This window comes from Anolis sagrei, chromosome 1 (assembly GCF_037176765.1).
Source record: "Anolis sagrei isolate rAnoSag1 chromosome 1, rAnoSag1.mat, whole genome shotgun sequence".
Classification (NCBI taxonomy): domain Eukaryota; kingdom Metazoa; phylum Chordata; class Lepidosauria; order Squamata; family Dactyloidae; genus Anolis; species Anolis sagrei.
The window spans coordinates 331,267,259-331,292,079 of record NC_090021.1 but is presented as its reverse complement, the minus strand read 5'-3'; the positions used below and the strand labels follow the sequence as shown (position 1 = coordinate 331,292,079).

The window sequence follows — 24,821 nt, the reverse complement described above, 5'->3', positions numbered from 1 at the left end:
AAGGCACTGCAGACTTCTTCAACCAGAGAAGTCAGCCATAGCAGAGCACCTGATGAACCAACCTGGACACAGCATATTATTTGAGAACGCAGAAATGCTGGACCACTCTCACAACCACCATGTCAGACTACACAGAGAAGCATTGAAATACACAAGCATGTGGACAACTTCAACAGAAAGGAGGAAACCATGAAAATGAACAAAATCTGGCCACCAGTATTTAAAAAAAACTCTAAAATTAAAACAGCAAAACAGCAGAGGGAAAACAATCAAGGACATCTAATCACCTCTCAACAAAAGTTTGCTCCAGGCACTTCAAGGCTATCAAATGCTAATCAAGGTGGTCAGTTGAAACATTCACACATAGCTCCAGCAGAAAAGAGTCCTTTGTCCCACCCTGGTCTTTTCACAGATATATAAACCAATTTTCCTAGTTCTAACAGACCTCACTACCTCTGAGGATGCTTGCCATAGATGCAGGCGAAACGTCAGGAGAGAATGCCTCTAGAACATGTGAGAGGAAGCCACAGGGAGGAGGGAGCAAGCTTGTTTTCTGCTTCCATGGAGACTAGCATACAGATGCGGAGTTGTTTGTTCTGCTCCACAGTCACACACATAGGAACCTAGTGTCTAGATCTAGGGAAGTCATGCTACCCCTCTATTCTGCTTTGGTTAGACCACACCTGGAATATTGTGTCCAATTCTGGGCACCACAATTCAAGAGAGATATTGACAAGCTGGAATGTGTCCAGAGGAGGGCAACCAAAATGATCAAGGGCCTGGAGAACAAGCCCTATGAGGAGCAGCTTAGGGAACTGGGCATGTTTAGACTGAAGAAGAGAAGGATGAGAGGAGATACGATAGCCATGTATAAATATGTGAGAGGAAGCCACAGGGAGGAGGGAGCAAGCTTGTTTTCTGCTTCCCTGGAGACTAGGATGCGAAATAAAGGCTTCAAACTACCAGAAAGGAGATTTCATCTGAACATGAGGAAGAACTTCCTGACTGTGAGAGCCGTTCAGCAGTGGAACTCTCTGCCCCGGAGTGTGGTGGAGGCTCCTTCTTTGGAAGCTTTTAAACAGAGGCTGGATGGCCATCTGTCAGGGGTGATTTGAATGCAATATTCCTGCTTCTTGGCAGAATGGGGTTGGACTGGATGGCCCATGAGGTCTCTTCCAACTCTTTCTATGATTCTATGATTCTATGATTCTATATAGCCCGAAACAACCTACAACAACCCTATATCATGTTACCTAAAACAAACCAGCATACAGTTGAACAATTAATCCTTATTTTATGCCAACACTAGTTTGCCTCCATTAAGTGAAGCCATATATGTGGAAGTGATATGGAACACAACTATACTGCTTCCACCATCTTCGTCCTTAATACAGTATGATAGCAATTTTACCTGCAATGGTTATTAAGGGATAAGAAGAGAAATGGGAGGCATTGTTATTTTCCACACCAAACCGACGTCAGGATAACTCATGTGAAACCCACATAACCACTAAATATTGGGAAACACTGTCAATGATATACTGTCAGTGTTCAGCACACACCTTGACTATTTATGGATACTTTCCCAGAAATTGTCCACTTGGATTCAGTCAATACAGAATTAGTGTGGGACTAGAGTTGGGCTTTATCCAAGAACTGACAGACTCTCATTGCTCCCAAGATGTTTGTTAAATCTCACGGTCTCAGCATGATGTGCTGCGAACATTCATCAGCTGTCTTGAAAAATCTCAGCTTTACCAAAGGCTGTCAAGTAGTTTATTTGGTTGTCTTTTCTCCCATAATACACGTCTTGTAGGTGTGGATTTCCAAGGCTGAGTAGAAATATGAACCCTAGCATCCTAATTCAAACCAACTCTATGATGATGATGATGAGGATGATGATGATGATGATTATTATTATTTCAGTTGTTATTTCCATCGGTTCCATTTTGTTCTGTGAGAATTTTTCTTCAAACTCCTTTATCCACCCAGCATTTTTGTTGTAGTTCTTATTATTTTCCCAGAGTTCTTTCCAAAACTTAGAGTTGGTGGGATCATAAACCTGCAAAGGTAGTGGAAAATGAACCTGCAAAAATTCTGTGGGCCTTTCAAATCCAGACTGACAAAGTTTTGGAACACAAGACACCAGACATCACGATTGAGGAAAAGAAAAAGGTTTGGATTATTGATGTTCTCCATACCAGGTGACAGTCGCATGGAGGAAAAACAACAGGAAAAACTCAGATGTTATCAGGACCTCAAAATCGAACTGCAAAGACTCTGGCATAAACCAGTACAGGTGGTCCCAGTGGTCATCGGCACACTGGGTGCCGTGCCAAAAGACCTCAGCCGGCATTTGGAAACAAACATTGACACAATCACGATCTGTCAACTGCAAAAGGCCACCTTACTTGGATCTGCGCACATCATTTGAAAATACATCACACAGTCCTAGACGCTTGGGAAGTGTTCGACTTGTGATTTTGTGATCCGAAATCTAGCAAATATATCTTGTTTGCTGAGACATAATGTGTTTTTGTGTCAGTAAAATAACAACAACAACTTTATTTTTATACCCCGCCATCGTCTCCCCCAACGGGGGCTCGGGGCAGCTTACAAGGAAACAAGCCCAAAAAATTACAGATAAAAACAACCACATTAAAATCAATTAAATAAAAGTATAACACAATCTCAACAACAACATAAAAATGGTATCATGCCTGAAAGCAAAATCAGAGCTGGGTCCGGGCTCAGGTGAGTGCAATGATTTCCGAGAAAAGTGCAAAAATTCAATGGGCCAGGCTAAATGGAATACCTTTGGCCGTAAAGTGTCGACGTTACTGGGGGAAGGGCCAAACTAAAGTGTAGGAATTTATATAGGGTCAAGCCAGTTTTTTGGTGAACTGCCTAATCAAAGGCACAACAGAACATCCAAGTTTTTAAGTCCTTGTGGAAAATGGACAAGGTGGGCGCTTGTCTGATCTCCCTAGAGAGAGAGTTTCAGAGCTGGGAGCCACCACCGAGAAGGCCCTCTCCCTCATCCCCACCAATCGTGCTTAAGATGGTGGTGGAATCAAGAGAAGAACCTCCTCAGATGATCTTTGGATGATTCTACAATCCTAACTGATGCCAGCCAGCCATGATTGTATGATTCTAAAGATACATAGAAAATTCCCAGAGAAGTGTCTGTCCTCCAGGGAAACTTTGTGGAAACTTCCAGCAGAAGCATACTATAGACTCCCCCAAAGGAACTAGAAAATTCCTAGTGAGAATTTTGTCAGATGTGGATAAGTGAAACTGCCAGTCCTGTGAGTGCAGGTGTCATAATAAAAATAACCAAATAAATTTACTTTTTTAGCAGCAGCTTTAAAAGGTTAGTGTGTGAGAGTTGGAATGAGAGCATCTATGCCTTCTAATACCAGCCCACAAGCACTTGCTTTTCCCAGTGGCTGCTCCTCCTCACCCACACCACATAACCCATCTTAGTGACTTCCTTTTCTCTCAAAATCCCTTGAAAGTCTTATTTCCTTACAGACAGAAGCAGTGCGACCTTCCAAGACACACAAAAAAACCACCGGTTGTTTCCCCTGGAAGGCGCCTTTATTCTTAATTTCCAAGCAGGCAATCAAACAATAAAAATAAAACGGTCTTCATGAATGATTTATGCTCAGTGACATGTGTGTATGTTTCAGCTGCAAAGCCAACTGGGCAATTTTCATTCCAAAGAAAAAGAGCAGCAGAGCTAACTATGGTCATACGTGGTGAAGTGTTATGCCTTTATGGCCCATGGAAGCTTTTGTGGAAACTTTGACTAATTCACAACATGATTTTTAAAACATCAAACACATACAAAGAAATAAAGAAAAGGAAAGGGCCGGAGAAGTATGGGAAGATATAGAATCATAGAGTTGGAAGATACTCCAAAGGCCATCCAGTCCAACCCCTCCCATTCAAGAAAAGCACAAACAAAGCACCCCTGACAGATGACCATCTAGCTTCTGATTAAAAGCCTCCAGACTCTAAAATACTTTCCCTAACGACTGTACATATTAAACTGAATAAGTAGAGTCTATATCAGTGTTTCTGAACCTGTGGATTGGGACCTCTAGGGGGGTTGTGATGAGGTGCCAAAGGGGTCGTCAAAGAGCATAAGAAAACACAGTATTTTCTGTTGGTCATAGGGATTCTATGTGGGAAGGCCCAATTCCATCATTAGTGGGATTCAGAATGCTCTTTGATTGTAGGTGAACTATAAATCCTAACAACTACAACTCCCAAATATCAAGTCTATTTTCCCCAAACTCCACCAGTGTTCACATTTGAGTATATTGAGTATTCGTGCCAAGTTTTGTAGAGATTTATCATTGTTTGAGTCCACAGTGCTCTCTGATGTAGGTGAACAACAACTCCAAAACTCAAGGTCAACGCCCATGAAACCCTTCCAGTATTGTCTGTTGGTCATGGGAGTTCTGTGTGCCAGGTTTGGTTCAGTTCCATCATTGGTGGAGTTCAGAAAGCTCTTTGATTGTAGTCTAACTATAAATCCCAGCAACTACAACTCCCAAATGACAAAATCAATCCCTCCCTAACCTCACCAGTATTCAAATTTGAGCATATCGGCTATTTGTGCCAAATTTGGTTCAGTGAATGAAAATACATCCTGAATATAGGATATTTATATTATGATTCATAACAGTAGCAAAATTAGAGTTATGAAGTAGCAACGAAAATAATTTTATGGTTGAGGGTCACCACAACATGAGGAACTGTATTAAGGGATCACAGCATTAGGGAGGTTGAGAACCACTGCTCTATACCATCAACATCCGCATCAAAGAGAAATCATTTAGGGAACTGGTTATGTTTAGCTTGGAGAAACAGGTGGCATAATAGCCATCATTAAATATCTGAAGGGTTATCATGTAGATGGAATAAGCTTGTTTTCTGCTACTCCAAGGACTACAACACAAACCAATCAATTTGAATTAGAAGATACATGTAGTGGCCGGGAGAGCTTTTGCACAATTAAAACTTGTGTGCCAGCTGCGCCCGTACCTTGGGAAGTCAGATCTGGCCACGGTGGTCCACGCTCTTGTCGCATCCCGTTTGGATTGCTGCAACGCACTCTACGTGGGGTTGCCTTTGAAGACTGCTCGGAAACTCCAATTAGTCCAGCGGGAGGCAACCAGATTGCTCACCGGAGTGGCATACAGGGAGCATACCACCCCCCTGTTGTGTCAGCTCCACTGGCTGCCGATCCAATTTCGAGCACAATTCAAAGTGCTGGTTTTGACCTACAAAACCCTATACGGTTCCGGCCCAGTGTATCTGTCCGAACGGATCTCCCTCTACATCCCACCTCGGAGTCTTAGATCTGCTGGGGAGGCCCTGCTCTTGACCCCGCCTTTATCACAAGTGAGGCTGGCGGGGACGAGGAGCAGGGCCTTCTCAGTGGTGGCCCCTCACCTGTGGAACTCACTCCCCGGGGAGATTAGATCAGCGACTTCCCTTTTTTCATTCAGAAAAAAACTGAAAACCTGGATGTGGGACCAGGCTTTTGGACATTCTGGCAGCTAAAGGAAAGACCTTGATGATGGGCAGGAATTGATGGAACGGAATGGATTTATGGAACTCTGAACACTGACCATGAGATTGTTTACTATTGTGTTATGTACTGATGTTTTTAACCTGTTAACTGTTTAATTGCTTTTATGTATGCATGTATTTTTGACATAGGCATCGAATTATGCCCTCTTTTGTAAGCCACCCTGAGTCCCCCCTTGGGGGTGAGAAGGGCGGGGTAGAAGTAACTGAAATAAATAAATAAATAATAGTGCTGGAGAAGAGTTTTATTCAGACAGGTTTTTAAAACAAGTTTTTAAGAGCGGGCCAGGATGAGCTGCATGGCTTTAGCGAATTGGCTTTAACAGCTATTTGTTTGTTTGTTATCATGTAACTGAGTTGTTTTAATAATTGTAGTATATTTAATTTAGCTTTAACATTTACTTTAGTATGTTTTAAATAGCATAGTTTGTTAGTTGTTAGCCACTTTGGGTCTCAATCCTGAGAAAAGGAGGGTATCACTAAATCCCTCAAACAAGTCTTCTGAGAAAATAAAAGTGAGCACAATTTTCTGAAAAGACAATAAAAGAAGCAAAACAGCATGGAAGTTGATGATGAAACAAAAGGAGAAGAGGAGACAGGGCCAAGGCATGCCCAAAAGTGAAACGGAGAAGCCTGATGGGAACCCAGCGATATGGACATTCCCACAACTGCTGCCTGAACTCAGAAAACATGATGTGTCATCCTCACATCTGTCATGGAAACTAAAATTAAGGCTGTAAAGCTACAGAGAAAGCAGCTGGACGCATCAGTTCTGCACCGCTCAAGGGGCAACAGCTGTATTGCATGAGCTGGTAACCTGACACAGTTCATGGTCATTGAAATTTCCAAATAATGGTGCATTATTGAGATGGGCCAACCCCCTTTCTCCTCATTGGCCCTCTCCGTCCTCCGCTTCCTTTTTCCTCTCTCTTCTCCCTGCCTCAAATTTGTAAGCCCTCGTTTTGTAATTATGTAAGATTTGCCTTTGGGGAAAAATAGGATAGTTTCAAGATGAGGGTAAATCAGATGAGCTGAGAAATGACTTCATGGGTCTGATGTAAGGCAGGGTTCCAAATTGTCCTCCAATTAATTCAATGTCTTGTTACACTTGTCTTTGCAAGGCTGGACTCGCTAGCTTGAAAATCCATCAGTTGTTAGGCTAACCAGGTGCAGAGAACAATTCACCTGTCTCTTTAAAGAACAACACAGATAGATGTCATTCAGCTCATCCAACTATCTTCTCCAAGCATGCTAACTGGTTGTGAGGTTAAGGGACAGAAGAAACAGCTTCCATTTACTATACCTGGATTGAGGGTGAGATAGTAACAATGGGAAAGTCAGAGGGCATGTCGGGAAACAGGAATACAAAATACATATTGGACAAACCATCTTCCCTCCCCTCTACCTCAGCTCTATTGTTGTTATCTGCCATCAAGTTGACATCAACTAATAGAGACCCCACGAATAAGAGACCTTCAAGTAAACCCATGTTCAGGGCAACTCTGGGCCCTTCCACACAGCCCTACTTCCCAGATTATCAAAACAGAAAATCCCACATTATCTGAGTGTGGACTCAGATAACCCAGAGCCCATCCAGACACCCCCTTTATTGTGGAAACTTCCACAATACAAAGGAGGCTGTCCAGATGATGTTTTGGCAACCCACAATTAATTCACCACAAACCAGAAAAACGCTGGTTTGTGGTGAATTAATTACATAGTGGATTTATTCCGAGTCTTCTTTGAAGGCATGGAATAAACCCACTACTTCCGGTGTCTGAACTTCAGACACTATTCTCACAGTTTTCCAGACTAAATTAGTCCGGAAAACTGTGGGAACCCCACCCGCCTCCCCCAAAGCCCCCAACCACCTTTTAAAATTAAGGAAAAGTTACCCAGCCTCCATTACAGTGTTGCCAGAGCTCTTCCGGTGGGACTCAGGGCAGATTACAAACATAAAAGGCAAACATTCAATGCCTGAATACAACAAGAATACATCCACACTAACAAAATTTATACAACCCAATATATAAATACGAATCATAATTTAACAAACTAAAATTAAATAAAAAGCACAGCCTGTTATAACAGACATAAGACAAAACATCAAATGGAAACAATAATTTCCCATTTCTTTGGGGCAAATTGATTAATCATTGTTTAACAGTACCCTCTAACACAGGGGTCCCCAAACTATGGCCCGCGGGCCACTTCCAGCCCGCCAAGAGCACTTATCCAGCCCGCGGAGGAGGAGCGCTCCCCCCACACACAGTGCCCCTCCGTTGGCTGGCTCATGCTATCCGTCAGGCCCGATGGGCAGCGTGAGCCAGCCAAGGGCAGCTGCTCTGCATGGCCTACTCGCGCGTAAATCACCTCGCGAGGTGCTTTGCATGCGAGTAGGCTGCACAGGGCTGCTCCTCCCTTGGCAGGCTCACGCTGCCCATCGGGCCCGCCAAGGGAGGCTGCCCCGGCGCTCCATGCAGTCATGCCGGCCACATGACCTTGGAGGTGTCTACGGACAACGCTGGCTCTTCGACTTAGAAATGCAGATGAGCACCACACCCCAGAGTCAGACTCAACTGCACTTCATGTCAGAGGAAAACCTTTAACTAGGAAAATTGTGGAAGATCCAGGGTGGGAGAAAGAACTCTTGTCTGTTGGAGGTAGGTATGAATGTTTCAATTGGCCACCTTGGTTACCATTTCATAGCCTGACAGTTTTTAGGGAGAATCCTTTGTTGAGAGGTGATTAGCTGGCCCTGATTGTTTCTTGTCTGGAGTTCCCCTGTGTTTGAGTGTTGTTCTTTATTTACAGTTATAATTTTAGAGTTTTTTTAATACTGGTAGCCAGATTTTGTTCAGACTAGAAATAGGAAGATTTCCCATTCTCTGCTCCTGGAATTACTGCCTAAAGAGGGCTAGAAAGAACCCACTCTAAGGGCTCTTCCACACAGCAAAATAAGATATGTGCAATGTGCATAGGGATTTTTTAATTGATTTTTTAAAAAAAACCATAGTCCGGCCCTCCAACGGTCTGAGGGACAGTGAACAGCTCCCGGTTTAAAAGGTTTGAGGACTCCTGCTCTAACATTTCACTTGTGTGACCAAGCAACATCATGAAGCAATGGAAATGGCAAAAGTTATTAATGTTGCAGTCCCTCTTGCACAATGGCTGCAAGAGGGACTGCAACATGGGAAGGGCAAGAGGGAAGGGCAAAACCTCTCCCACCCCAATTAAGTCCATTGAGTGTAAACATTATTTGCATTTGAACTCAGTTTGCAGCAGCTGAAATAAACAAAGGAGGAGAGAGAAAAACTGGCATTTTTTAAAACAACTCGGGCAGCTAACAAAGCACTCAAGTTGCCACACATAAAACAGATTTACATATCATCAAAACAATACACAATTTGACTGAATACAAACAACGGACAACATCAATCGATAAAATTTGAAATTTTAAACATTCTAAAACACAGTCAAACTTGTGGGTCACTGGGTTTCTTCAAACACAACTAAAGTGCCAAATAAGAATGGTTAATGCCATCACATGACCATAGTACATTAGTCTACGTCAAAGATCCATGTAAATAACCATGTTTTTGGGCTCAGACAGAAGATTTGGAGATTTGGGGCTAATCTAATTTCTCTAGGGAGGGCATTCCAGAGCCGGAGAGCCACCACCAAGAAGGTTTTCTCTTTCGTCCCCACCATCTGCACCTGTGACAGTGGTAGGACCGAGAGAATGGCCTCCCCAGCAGATCTCAAGGTCCATCCTGGTTCATAGAAGGAGAAGCGGTCTTGAAAATAAGTTGGATCTGAAGTGTATAGGGCTTTATAGGTACCGTATATTCTGGTGTATAAGACTACTTTTTAACCCAGGAAAATCTTTTCAAAACTCAGGGGTCATCTTATACGCGGGGTCGTCTTATACGCAGGAGTAGTCTTATACACGGGAGCAGTCTTATACACAGGAGTCGTCTTATAGAACGAGTCCTGAAACTTCTAATCGGATTGGAGAATCTGTGATTGCTGTATATGGTGGGGGGGCTCAAAAATGGCAATGGGCACAAGCTGCAGGCTTCCGGGGCACCCGGGGTATGGAAAAAAGAGATAGAGTGGCTCTGGGCCCAGAAAAACACAACCCTTTTACCTGTCTGGCCCACCCTTGTATCCTATTACCATACCTCCTCCTCTGCTTCTCAGATCCCGCTCCTGAAGACTGCAGTGAAGCGGTGAATGTGCGCATGTGCGAGATCTGAGAGGCAGAGGAGGAGGGACAGTAATAGGAAAATTACCATATTGAAATCAAATCTGATGCTTTTAAAATTTGTATTTGGTGTGTGTTGGAAGAGGCGTAGTCTTATAAGGCAAATAGATCCCAAACTCTATATTTTAACTGGAAAAGTTGGGGTTCGTCTTATATACCCAGTCGTTTTATATGCCAGAATATATGAGAATAACCTGCACTTTGGATTAGGATTAATTCCATGTCACAGTTGGATGGAATGCCTCCTCCCCACCTCAAAAAACCTGGAATCAACACTGCTGTTGACTACAAGAACTGGACCTTGGATGTGTATCTGATCTCCATTTCAAGGGCCACTGGAAAGAAAGCCACTTGCTTATACATAGATTGAAACTTATGGCTCATTTGAAGAATGTTTCTCAAATCATGAGTGGGCGAACTACTCAAGAATGAGCTCAGTGATCCCGAGCACAGAAATTCCTGATTTCTGAAAGAGCATTGTTTCCATGCATGGAGATTAAGGTCGCTCCCCCTACCCCATTCCTTTGTAAAAATGATCGAGGCCTTGATAAATCAGACAGTATAACATTGTTCTCAGAATTATGACGATAGAGGAACCCCAGTCCAGGACTCTGGGTAGAATGACACATTACGCACGTAATTGTGGAAAGGAAAAAGAGTTGACCCACTTCACAAGCAATAGAAGTTGAGAATATTGTATGCTGGTGCAAAAGATCAAGACAGAAAGCTTTAAAATTTCATGGCCTCTAGACCATGGCCATATAGCCCGAAAAAACCTAAAACAACCCAGTGATTCCGGCCATGAAAGCCTTTGACAATACAACTTTAAAATTACTTCTTAAGGAGTAGCTACTTAGTCATGTAACTTGTTCAATTCCACAAGAAAACTTATTACTACAGGTTGAGCATTGCTTATCCAGAATTTTGTAATCTATACACAAAATTGGGTTGTTGTAGGTTTTTCGGGCTATATGGCCATGTTCTAGAAGCATTATCTCCTGATGTTTCACCTGTATCTATGGCAAGCATCCTCAGAGGTTGTGAGGTCTGTTGAAACTAGGAAAATTGGGTTTATATATCTGTAGAAGGTGCATGATGTGACAAAGAACTCTATACAATAACTAAAGTGAACAATTTTAACTAATATAAACTTATTTCAATGGGAAATGTGGGCCTGCTTTTAGCTGATGAGATAGGATTGTTGTTGTTGTTGTTGTAATGCTTTCAAGTCGTTTCAGACTAAGGTTGCCTTTGAGCGAGGGCCACATAAATGACCTCGGAAGGCCGTATCCGGGCCCCGGGCCTTAGTTTGGGGACCCCTGGTGTAGACCCATATAATTCAAAGCAGTTTTTGTTTCTTTTGGTTTTTTTGTCATGTCAGGAGCAACTTGAGAAACTGCAAGTCACTTCTGGTGTGAGAGAATTGGCTATCTACAAGGACGTTGCCCAGGGGACGCCCGGATGATTTGATGTTTTTAACATCCTTGTGGGAGGCTTCTCTCATGTCCCTGCATGATGAGCTGGAGTTGATAGAGGGAGCTCATCCGCCTCTCCCCGGATTCGAACCTGCGACCTGTCAGTCTTCAGTCCTGCCGGCACAGGGGTTTAACCCACTGCGCCACCGGAGGCTCCGTTCAAAGCAGTTAGATGCATTATATTGTTCTGCACTGACCATATAATACAGTTCCAAACTGCATTTTTTGGCAGTTTAGATCCAGCCTTTGTTATACAGAAATGGCTTCTTTCAGCTCTCTGGCAGTTCCAAAGAAGCAGCATTCAGGACTATCTTCAGGAGCAGGAAGCCTATGAACTTCAGCCTGCAGTGAGACCTCTAGTGTTTTTCTTCCTCTCCATCCTGGCAGAGTTCCTGCAAAGTACAAACACACACAGAGCTCCCATTGTTTGCAGCCCTTCACGAGCCCCACTGATCCTAATATGGAATTCGGCAGGAAACCCATGATTTCCTGACATACAGCAAGCTGAAGAAACTAAAAAGTTTGCATGAGAGGGGAGGAAAAAAGAAACCCAGAAGTGGAAAGGGTGGGAAAGAACACTCTCTTCCATTAAACCCTTCCAGCTTCTTCCTTTCTGTTTGGAAATGCAATGGAAAATAGGGTGGATTTAGCACGAATCCCTGATTTTTCAGGCCAACCCAGGGAAGGGCAGCAGGCTCTCTGTTGCTCGGGCTGCTGCTATTTTTAAGCCGTGCGAAATACCAAAGTCTCTGCATCCAAGATGAAGATTTCCTGACTCGAGCTCACAACACGCGTGTCAGTTTTCTATTTATTTCCCCCACATGTTTTTCTCTGGCTGGTATGGGGGAGACAGGCTGCAATTCAAAGTTATGATTTCATGAACATCCAGCGTCCAAAGACAACACAACTCCATTCAGGGAGAAGCCGGCAACAGCCAGAATTGCACACCTTCTTGTGGATTTCCCCCCTCCTGCTGTGGTGCTCCATGTGTACTTGAAAACGAACAGAACAAGAAGAAAAGAGAAGCAACAAGGATGAGCAACAAGGCAGAAGCGCACAGCAACTCTGATGGCAACATGAAGAAGATGCTGAAGTGTGTTGTGGTCGGCGACGGAGCCGTTGGCAAAACCTGCCTGCTGATGAGTTACGCCAATGACGCTTTCCCAGAAGAATACGTGCCCACGGTGTTTGATCACTATGCAGGTAAGAACACGCTGCTTTCCAAATATGTCACTTTAAGTACTGCTGACTTATTCATCCAAAGTTTAGGAAAGTTGTTTTGAGGGACTCGAATTCCCAGAATCCCCTAAGCAAGATAATCCTCAATAGTGCTGGCTAAGAAATCCTGGGATACGTAGTCCGAAAAGTATTAATTTCACATGTAAACACATACCAGAGTAAATTCATTAGGGCATTGACCATACATTACACAGAATGAGAAGGATGGGTAAGGCGAGAGAAATCTAGGCTGTATGAATTGGCATAAAAGGTCAGATTTTTGCATCTTTATCCAAGCCAAAGGGCCCTTTTGAATTCAACGATTACAGTGCTATAATTCTACTTTAACTGTCACAGCAACATCCTATGGAATCTTGGGATTTGTAGTTTGGGAATGCACTAGAGCTCCCCAGCTGAGGTTTTTAAATCCCTTGGTATATTCTGAGATTTGGTTCCAGAACTTCCTGTGGATACCAAATCCATGGATGCTCAAGTCCAGTTATAAGCACAACAGTTGTAGAATATCCCTTATATATGTATAATAGCAAAATCAAGATTTGCTGTCTGGAATGTGTGTGCATACATATTTATGCATGTATGTGTGATCAAGGAGGATTGAAACCATGGGTGCAAAACCTGTGGATATGGAGGGCCAACTGTACCACTTCCTAAACTGATACCAGAATGCTTGGGATGTTGCCATGGTAGTCAAAGAGAAATCAGAATGCTATAATTAGGTGGTGTGAAAGAGCCTAGGTTGGAAAACACATTTTCCTGTCAAGGGTTCACATTATTTCATACTGTTCTGTTTATGAAAGATGAAAGGCAATACTCAGGGACAGAATGCCATCTCCATGCTAGGGTCTAAATCCTGGAATAGACCTACCATTAGGACTTGGTATGTTAGCACTTGTGTGATTTCTCTTGATTCATTGAGTCTTCTCTAGTTGGCATTAATGAAGAGGGCTCAGGCCATGATATTTTAGGAGGTCTGACTTGGCCACGGTGGTCCACGCTCTGGTTACATCCCGAATAGACTACTTCAAAGCATTCTACTTGGGGTTGCCTCTGAAGACTGCCCGGAAGCTTCAGCTAGTCCAACGCTCAGCAGCCAGGTTGCTCAAGGGAACGGGTTACAGGGAGTGGACACCTCCCTTGCTACATGAGCTCCATTGGCTGCCTATTAGCTTCCGAGCACAATTCAAAGTGCTGGTTTTAATGTATAAAGCCCTAAACTGTTCCAGCCCAGTTTACCTGTCCAAACAGGTCTCCCCCAATGAACCATCAAGGACTCATCTGGGGAGGCCCTGCTCTCGGTCCCACCTCCATCGCAGTCGCGTTTGGTGGGGACGAGAGATAGGGCCTTCTTCCGTGGTGGCCCCTTGGTTGTGGAATACTCTCCGTAAGGAGGTTAAATCTGCCCCCTCCCTCATGACTTTCAGGAATTAAGTGTTTGCAGATTAGATTGATTTTACTGGCAATGATGAGTTTTTATTGGACTACAATTTGGATGGATTTCAATGATGTTTGAACCTGGCAAACTGTTTTAATATATATTGATATTTATTTTTAAGCATTTGATTGTATTTAGGATGTGTTTTATTATTTTGGCATCAAATTGTTGCCTGTTGGTAGCCATCCTGTGTCCTTCCTTGGAGGTTGAGAAAGGACGGGGTATAAATGTTTCAAATAAATAAATAAATATTCCCAGTATGAAAATCATGGTGTTGTCATGGCACAGCCAAACCACAGGTTTTCCACTTCATTGAAAATTAGGGCTGTTTGCAGATCGTTCACACATGTACGGCTCAAAGAAGAGGACAAAACTCTGCATGTGAAGATCTATTAGAATTGAAGAATAAATCCATGTCGTCACCATAATGGAGAAGACTTACAGACAGTCCCCAAGTTATGAACAAGATAGATTCTGTAGGTAACACCCCTGTGGTGTTTGTTTTGCTGTCTGTGCCCCTGTTCAGAAGATCTCACCTTCCTTTCTGTCCTTGTGATAATTGGGTTTTGAAAAAAAATGGCTTGTTGTGGAAACAAGGATTGGGGATAAAGCTTCACTGGAGACACCTTTTCTCCAGGATAACCCTTTCAGGTGTAAATTTCCCTTCCTAGGAGAAGATTTCACTTCTTGTTGACTCATCCCCATTCTTAACTATATGTTATTCATAACTTGGAAGTTTGTGACTTGGGGACTGCCTGCACTGTGATTTGTATGTTTGCTGCTTTGGTGGTAGTGCAGGTACTAACTGATAAAGGACAACCCCATGGTCAGTTGCTTTCTCTCATGCTTGTAGTTATTAATCTTTTGATGGTAACACTTGAAAAAAAGGAGGGATAGCACTTCAGGTGACTCTGATGATCCTTAGTCGCCTGAGAGCAATTCAACTAACATCCAGTGTTTCTCAACCCATGGTCCTCTAGATGTTTGGGAGTTCAGGTTCCATAATTCTTGAATATTGGCCATATTGTCTGGGGCCTTTGGGAAACCCAAAACATCCAAAGAAACACTGGCATCATCCCCAAGGGAAGGACTTGGCACTACCCTATCTGAGGAAATATTGTGAAGTTCGTCTTTTTTCTGTATGCCAGTTATTGGCCAACATCTGATATGCAATGACATTTGCAAGCTTCAGTACACTTTATACCTATGTCTGGGTGGCTAGCTGGCTTTTTCTCTTTTTTAGCTATTATGGAGGTTGGATTTATGGCTTCAGTAACCTCCCTGAATGGCCCATCACAGGTGGAGAACAGACAATGATCAGAGAAGCATCTGGCTATTCTCCATAGCCAGTAGTAGAGCAATGGCCTCATTGACTAAAGCCCCACTAGATACCCACAGAAGATGCCATTGGTCTGCCTCTGGCTAGTGGGCATATCCAACTTTTCCTTTTACACACAACCACTCCATCAGACATAGATTGGTCATTTGGCAGGACTATTGCAGAAAAAGCATGAGTTCTGGGCAGTGGTGTCATTAGGGTTGGTATCACACAGTGTGGTAACTCATGACGTCACCCCCATGAACCTCCTCTTCTACCATATTATATTACAGTGGCATTGCTAAAACACCAGAAAATTTAATGAAATCAGCAGCTATAACAATCCGCAGCAATGAAAAGAAGAGCACATGGTTGTAGGGCATGCAGATGAAACCATGTGATTCGAATCATCATTACCAGCAAGTCATAATGATAGCTCTGTCCAGATAGCATAAGCATCAGAAGGTTAAAAAGGAAATGGGTATTTGGGGCAAGTTTGGTCCAGATCCATCATTGGTGGGATTCACATGACTCTCTGGATGTAAGTGGACTGTAGTTTGATCCCATCAACCCCTATCATTTATCCCCAGACACAGTCATTATTTTAAGTTGGAACGCGATGGGTCTGTGTACCAAGTTTGGTCCAGATCTATCAAGCCATGTAGGAGCCATCCCAGAACACACAGATATATTTTCACTTTTATATAGATTGAGACAATACTTTCCTGCTGAAAGACTGCACAAACATTTATAAGACCTATGAGGAGCGGCTTAAATTGCTGGGCATGTTTAGCCTGCAGAAAAAAAGACTGAGCGGAGACATGATAGTCATGCATAAATATCTAAGGGGAAGTCATAGGGAAGAGGGAACAAGTTTGTTTTCTGCTGCCCTGGAGACTTGGACACAGAGCAATGGTTTCAAACTGCAGGAAATGAGATTTCACCTGAACATTAGGAAGAACTTTCTGACTGTAAGAGTTGTTCAGCTGTGGAACTCTCAACCCCGAAGTATGGGGAAGGTTCCTTCTTTGGAGGCTTTTAAACAGAGATTGATGGCCATCTGTTGGGGGTGCTTTGAACATGATTGCCCTCCTTCTTGGCAGGGGGTTGGACTGGATGGCCCACGAGGTCTCTTCCAAATATGATTCTATAGATAGAATCATTGGGTGTCGTCATTGGATGTAGTTCGTACCTCCCTGGTGGCACCACCAGTCCTATATTTCCTGAATGGGGAACCATAGCAGAATTCTGTCAATGGCATCAATACACTTAGAAATATGGGATTTGTATTCTTAGCAGCATCCCGTTATTTTAAAATAGCAATAGCCACAGATGTGGTACCCCTTGCAATCTCATTTCCTATTCTCCTCCTTCCCGTATTAAAAAAAAACAGTAATGGTCATATTTAAAATATATTTGCAGAATTCTTACAATACTTTTCAACTATTTTCAAAGTGATTTGTGATATAAAACATTAGAATTAGGCTGGGCTCCCTGCCTCATGTTTGGATGGCTCAGAAATAAGAGGAAATATAGATACTGATTTCGATCATTTCGCTTTTTAATAGAATCGGTTGAAATGTTTTTAATATCCTAAGCAGTCTAACGGCATGTTCATAACTTAGCCTATTTCCAGACCAATGTGCATGTGTGCTCTTGAACTTCCATGCCTAATTCCTTCTCCCTCATCCCCTATCTTTCTTTTCAGCAGTTTTTACAATATTGTGAATATAGTAATTTTTTTTGTTGTGTCAGGAGCGACTTGAGAAACTGCAAGTCACTTCTGGTATGAAAGAATTAGCAGTCTGCAAGGATGTTGCCCAGGGGACGCCCGGATGATTTTTATCATCCTTGTGGGAGGCTTCTCTCATGTCCCTGTATGAGGAGCTGGAGCTGATAGAGGGAGCTCATCCGCCTTTCCCCGGATTTGAGCCTGCAACCTGTTGGGTTTTCAGTCCTGCTGGCACAGGCGTTTAACCCACGGTGCCACTGGGGGCAATATTAAAATTAAAGCATTGTCATCTGTCAGTCTGCCTATCTATCTATCTACCATCATCTATCTATTAATGATTTTTTTTTACTTATTCAACAACTATATTTTGAAATCTCCCATGTACAGAAGACATTTACTCCCTTTTCTGTGAGAAGCTTGGGATGCTGTTCTATTCTTCTCATATTATCCTCAAAACAATCTCTTAAGGTAGGTTAGACAAACTGTGGGTTTCACGTCTCAGGCCCTTCCACACAGCCCTATATCCCAGAATATCGAGGCAGAAAAGCCCATGAGTATCTGCTTCGAACTGAGAGCCCTTCCACGCAGTCCTGTATCCCAGAATATCAAGGCAGAAAAGCCCATGAGTATCTGCTTTGAACTGAGAGTCGTTCCACACAGTCCTGTATCCCAAAATATCAAGGCAGAAAATCCCACAATATCTGCTTTGAACTTAGGGCCCTTCCACACAGCCCTATATCCCAGAATATCAAGGCGGAAAAGCCCATGAGTATCTGATTTGAACTGAGAGTTGTTCCACGCGGTCCTGTATCCCAAAATATCAAGGCAGAAAATCCCACAATATCTGCTTTGAACTGGATTATCTGAGTCCACACTCAGACAATGTGGGATTTTCTGTCTTGATATTCTGGGATATAGGGCTGTGTGGAAGGGCCCCCAGTAGGGTTTTACACCAGGATCTCTATGTTCTTGTCCAACATTCTAGTTCTTGATGGTTGCTACGTGCCTTCAATCATTTCTGATGTATAGCAACCTTATATTGGGGCTGTCATAGCATTTTCTTGCAAGATTTGTTCACATGAGATCTACTATTGCCTTCTGAATGTAACTTGCCCAAAGTCATCCAGTGAACTTCCATGACCACGATGGGATTGGGCAGAAGCCCCTTCTATATTGCCATATAATCCAGATTATCAAAGCAGACAATACACATTATCTGCTTTGAGCTGGATTATATGAGTCTACAATGCCAGTTCAAAGCAGATAATCTAGATTTTACATCATTTATTTATTTAAAACATTTATATTACACGCTTCTCATAGAATCATAGAGTTGGAAGAGACCTCATTGGCCATCCAGTCCAACCCTCTGCCAAGAAGCAGGAAAATTAAATTCAAAGCATCTCCGGCTGATGGCTATCCAGCCTCTGTTTAAAAACTTCCAAAGAAGGAGCCTCCACCACACTCCGGGGCAGAGAGTTCCACTGTTGAACAGCTCTCACAGTCAGGAAGTTCTTCCTAATGTTCAGATGGAACCTCCTTTCTTGTAGTTCTCACCACGAAGGGGACTTGGGGCAGAGCACAACATACAAATGGCAAACATTCAATGTTGGGACATGAATTCATTATTATTGTTGTTCATTCGTTCAGTCATTTCCGACTCATTGTGACTTCATAGACCAGTCTACACCAGAGCTCCTTGTCGGCCGTCACCACCCCCAGCTCCTTCAAGGTCAATCCAGTCACTTCAAGGATACTATCCATCCATTTTAATTCATTATATGCATGTTGTTGTTGTTCATTCGTTCAGTCGTCTCCGACTCTTCGTGACCTCATGGACCAGCCCACGCCAGAGCTCCCTGTCGGCCGTCACCACCCCCAGCTCCATTATATGCATACTGAACCATTAAAAACATTTGTCTCAACATTAAAATACACTATTTAAAACCATGTTGATCATCTGAGTCTAATATAATTGGCCTGGTAAAGTTTCCTATCGCTGCTTTTTTGCACTGTCCTGAAAGCTTGGTTCCACAACCAAGTTTTTACCATCCTTCTGAAGGACAGGAGGGAGGGAGCCGATCTGATCTCACCAGGAAGGGAGTTCCATAGCCAGGGGGCAATCACCGAAAAGGCCCTCTCTCTCGTTCCCACCAATCGCGCCTGTGACAATTATGGGATAGAGAGCAGGGCCTACACTACATGACAATGTAGAAGGGGCCTTAGTCCAAATGGTCAAAACATTATGCCATGCTGGGTGATCAGGCAAGTTGATACTCTTTACATATCTTTGACTATAATTTCAATCAATCTCAAGCCAATGGCTATCATGATCCAAATTACTGGAAAGGTACTAAATATTAGGTTCACTCTATATTTAACAGTACTCTGTACATTAACTAAACATCTGAGGTATCTAGTTCTTTAAACTGTTAAACTTTTGGAATGCTCCCAGCTTCAATTTCAACCCATTTAGAAAAACATTAGGAAAGGCCATTAAAACACTGCTGACTGAGGCATCTCTGATTTCTTCTGAAAACTCTGAAGAAAGATCCGACTATTGCAACACATGAATCATTTACCACAGGGGAGAGAGCCAGCAAAAAGGGATGAGCCTGACCAAGTAGGTTTGAGTGTGTGTTTTAGATTTAAGATGCCTGAGGTGCACAAACCGAAATCATTTCAGCTTGAGCTTGATCTGTAGGGTAATTTAGCTAACCTTGAATTTCAAGATTATTTGCCTCTGTATGTTTGATTATTTCTGATCTAATTGATGAAGGAAAGGGCACAGGCATGGGAATACAAAAAAGGAATAAGTATAACCACTGTAGAGATACCTGTGTAATAAGTAATAGGGAGTTGCATTTAAAAACGGGAAAAATAAATGGGAACAAAATCTCTTTACTAGTGTGGCATTGCCTGCTCAGGAACTCATAACTTATTAATGTCGCCAGACACACACCTACTTTATGAACCAGCAACTACATGGACCAGCAACTACATGGTGGAGGCTCCTTCTTTGGAAGCTTTTAAACAGGGGCTGGATGGCCATCTGTCGGGGATGCTTTGAATACAATTTTCCTATGAAAGAAGGGGGTCTATTCAGCTGAAGAATGGAATACAGAGGAGGATGTTTCCACAACGATTGATGGAAAGACATTGCCATAATAGTATGGGTCACTATGCAAAGGGGTCTTGTAGAGACCAATTCAACGTAAGCTTTGGAAAAGCGAGTATACACTGAGCAGGAAATCTGCAAGCGGTCCAAAGAGAAATGCCCAAAACTGACAACAGAAGTATCCAAATAGAAGGTTGTTGTAGGTTTTTTCGGGCTATATGGCCATGTTCTAGAGGCATTCTCTCCTGACGTTTCGCCTGCATCTATGGCAAGCATCCTCAGAGGTAGTGAGGTCTGTTGGAACTAGGAAAATGGGTTTATATAGCTGTGGAAAGACCAGGGTGGGACAAAGGACTCTTGTCTGCTGGAGTTAGGTGTGAATGTTTCAACTGACCACCTTGATTAGCATTTGATAGCCTGGCAGTGCCTGGAGCAATCTTTTGTTGGGAGGTGATTAGATGTCCCTGATTGTTTTCCCTCTGCTGTTTTGCTGTTTTAATTTTAGAGTTTTTAAATACTGGTAGTCTGATTTTGTTCATTTTCATGGTTTCCTCCTTTCTGTTGAAATTGTCCACATGCTTGTGGATTTCAATGGCTTCTCTGTGTAGTCTGACATGGTGGTTGTTGGAGTGATCCAGCATTTCTGTGTTCTCAAATAATATGCTGTGTCCAGGCTGGTTCATCAGGTGCTCTGCTATGGCTGACTTCTCTGGTTGAAGTAGTCTGCAGTGCCTTTCATGTTCCTTGATTCGTGTTCGGGCACTGCGTTTGGTGGTCCCTATGTAGACTTGTCCACAGTTGCATGGTATATGGTATACTCCTGCAGAAGTGAAAGGATCCCTCTTGTCCTTTCTACAGATATATAAACCCATTTTCCTAGTTCCAACAGACCCCACTACCTCTGAGAATGCTTGCCATAGATGCAGGCGAAACGTCAGGAGAGAATGCCTCTAGAATATGCCCATATAGCCCGAAAAAACCAACAACAACCCAGTGATTCCGGCCATGAAAGCCTTCGACAATACATTATTCAAATACAGCCTAATGAAGCTGCTGTGGTGCCATGTTGGCTACCCCATTTCTAGAAGTACCAAGGCCACATCAGCCCTGCTGGGCCATCACCTCACCTTCCATATTTCTGTTGCCGTGCCCAGATTAGCACAGAGCTCCTTGTGAGCTCCCAGGCATCCCAGTCGTCCCATTCTGACATCAGCAGAGCCACCTGTGTGACCTGAGAAGAAGAAGCCCACAAGTGTCTGTGTGGATTTCAAAATGCAGTGGCCAGGAACTTGCAAAGACCTCTGTGGGATCAGCAGAGACATCAACACAAGTATGAGCCATGCCTATCCCTGTGTTAAGGAGCATATAGAAAGGACAGTGATGACAGTGTACCAGGTAGACAACAAACTGTTCTGAATCAGACCTGATCAAGCTGTCCGCATGGCCCCAAACCTGTGAGATACTCTAGAGCAGGGGTCCTCAAACTCTTTAAACAGAGGGCCAGATTATAATTTGAAAAAAAAATGAATGAATTCCAAGCCACATTGCACATATCTTATTTGTAGTGCAAAAAACACTTAAAAACAATACAATAATTAAAATGAAGAACAATTTAACAAATTTAAATTTATTAGTATTTCAATGGGAAGTGTGGGCCTGCTTTTTGCTGATGAGATAAGGTTGTTGTTGTTGTTGTTGTTGTGTGTTTTCAAGCTGTTTCAGACTTAGGTTGACCCTGAGCGAAGGCCGGGTAAATGACCTTGGAGGGCCATATCCGGCCAATGGACCTTAGTTTGAGGACTCCTGCTCTAGAGTTTCAAGCAAACTCAGGAACATCCTCTGACATTGCCCAATAAGGGGCAAAATCCAGAATAAAGCATGATACTCACCAGAGTTACAAGAACATTAGGACAACCAAGAGTCAATTCAGGTTGACTCAATGTTTTCATGGTGTTGTAGGCTTGCCCAAAGTCTGCCAACATCTTTCTCTCGGGTAATCACAAAGATACTATAAGATCCCTTTGCAAACAGGGGTCCAGCTTCTGATTGTCACAGGCTTGTTGATTTGCTTGTGGAAGTACGGATGGAAACATCATCTTTTTGCTTCCTGATTGCCAGCTGCAGGGATCTCCTTCTCTCTATGTAGCCACTGCTTGGTAAAATCGGACTCAGTGCTCATTTACAATCCTGGCAAAGGTATCATAACCTCGACTTTGTTATTGTGTACCTTATGACAACCCTAAGGAACCTCTCACTGGGTTTCTTGGAGCTGAGAGAGTGAAATTTGCCCAAGGTCACTCAGTGGGTTTCCATGGCAGAATTGAACCCAGTCATAGTCCAGTGCTTGAACAACAGCTCTCCATAATCATGTCTACATACATAGTATTCACAGGTAGGACATCATGACTCCTATGTCATATATGTGACTACAGAGCAGGATTTTTTTTTTCATGTCAGGAGTGACCTATGAACCTCCAAGTCACTTCTGGTGTGAGAGAATTGGCATCTGCAAGGATGTTACCCAGGGGATGCCCAGATGTTTTACCTTTCTGTGGGAGGCTTCTCTCATGTCCCTGTATGGAGCTGACAGATGGGAGCTCACCCTGCTCCCTGGATTCAAACTGTTGACCTTTTGGTCAGCAGTCTTGCTGACACAAAGATTTAACCCATTGCACCACCGGGAGGCTCGTTACAGAGCAGGTACCTCTAGGGGCCCTCCCACACAGCCCTATATCTCAGAATATCAAGGCAGAAAATCCCACAATATCTGCTTTGAACTGGATTATCTGAGTCCACACTCAGATAATGTGGGATTTTCTGCCTTGATGTTCTGGGATATAGGGCTGTGTGGAAGGGCCCTTTGTTTTGAATCTATAATTGCAATAAATAATATCAGCCAAGATTTTTCAGTTCCTTTTAAAAGTTACTAGAAAAGAGCATGTTAGGAATGCATCATGTATTCATGGGCAATACATCAAGTTCAGTAGTGAGTAACCGCGACTAATCACGTTTCAAACAACATAATGAGTAACTAACTAAAGGCATTATGAGTTGCAACATAATGATGCAACTAAGTGACATTATGAGCTGGAACATAATGATGCAACTAATCACTTTCCAAACAACATAACTGATAATGAGAAATGAATTACTCTTTTTAAAAAATATACTTTCCAAGCTCTTAAAACTTCTGGATGATTTTGGACTACAATGCCTATCATTCCCTAACATAGCTCACACTGGGTCAGCATTGATTTGAGTGGAATCAAAGAATAACTGAGCACATTACTCAACCTTATATATACATAGTTGCATAGAAAGGTTGTTAAGATTGGGGGGGGGGGGTTTACATTGAAACTGCAGTTACACTGCATTATATAAGTCTACGCTGGCAGTGCAGACGGGGCTGGGGTCACCCTATAGCAGTAGTTCTCAACCTTCCTAATGCCGCGATCCCTTAATACAGGTTCCTCATGTTGTGGTGATCCCCAACCATAATTTTTTTTGTTGCTACTTCATAATTGTAATTTTGCGACTGTTATGAATTGTAATGTAAATATCTGATATGCAGGATGTATTTTCATTCACTGAACCAAATTTGGCACAAATACCCGATATGGCCAAATCTAAATATTGGTGAGGTTGGTGGGTGGATTGATTTTGTCATACAGAACTCTCAGAACTCTCATGACCAACAGAAAATACTGGAAGGTTTGATGGGGATTGACCATGATTTTTGGAGTTGTCATTCACCTACATCCAGAGAGCACTGTGGACTCAAACAATGATGAATCTGGAACAAACTTGGCATGAATACTCAAAATGCCCAAATGTGAACACTGGTGGAGTTTGGTGGAAATAGACTTGACATTTGTGAGTTGTAGTTACTGAAATTCGTAGTTCACCTACAATCAAAGAGCATTCTGAACCCCATCAATGATAGTATTGGACCAAACTTCCCACACAGAAGTGCCATGACAAACAGAAAATACTGTGTTTTCTGATGGTCTTTGGCAACCCCTCTGACACCCCATCACGACCCCCCCCCCCCCAAGGGGTCCTGACCTCCAGGTTGAGAAACGCTGCCCTATAGACTTAAACCTATGAAAGCTAATGCTATCAACTTCTTTCTCTCACACACTGAGTAACAATATAGTCATAAGTTTCGAAGTTTGGTAAGAAATCTCAGGAAACAAGTTTTCCTTTGTTGGTTTTTTTTTCCCCAGCTGGAAAATAATCATAACAGCAATATAATCACAACTCATATGAATCCTACTGAAACCAATAAAGCCCAACAGAGTGCACATTACAGAGCACCAAGTCAAAAAGGAAAGTTGTGGATGTTTTAATCCCAACCGTAAATTGTTTTCCTTAGATCTGCCAGCATGAGTCAGGATTTGGCAGTTCAGGAGGGCCAGTTTATAAAGCATTCCCGTACTCAAGCTTAACTCATGATAACACATGGCCACAAGTCTCATATGTGATCTTCCCCCTCACATGTGCAATGTGATCTAATAGGGATGGGCAAATCTGAACTTCATTTTCTGCTTAGATTCCTTTTTCCAAGTTTAAGTTCATAAGTTCGCCTTGGCCTAATTAGTAATTATATGTGGCTGCATCAACACTGCAGAATTAA

General features: G+C 42.8%; 1 protein-coding gene across 1 annotated transcript in view; it reads left to right on the top strand.

Annotated features, from left to right (window-relative positions):
- Window positions 1–11,760: 11,760 nt before the first annotated feature.
- The window catches only part of RHOJ (ras homolog family member J), a 99,956-nt gene continuing 86,895 nt past the window's right edge, over window positions 11,761–24,821 (top strand). The window contains exon 1 of the mRNA XM_060754205.2: window positions 11,761–12,549. Coding sequence (XP_060610188.1) covers window positions 12,381–12,549 — 169 coding nt within the window. The 5' untranslated portion in view covers window positions 11,761–12,380. The remainder of the gene's footprint in view (window positions 12,550–24,821) is intronic.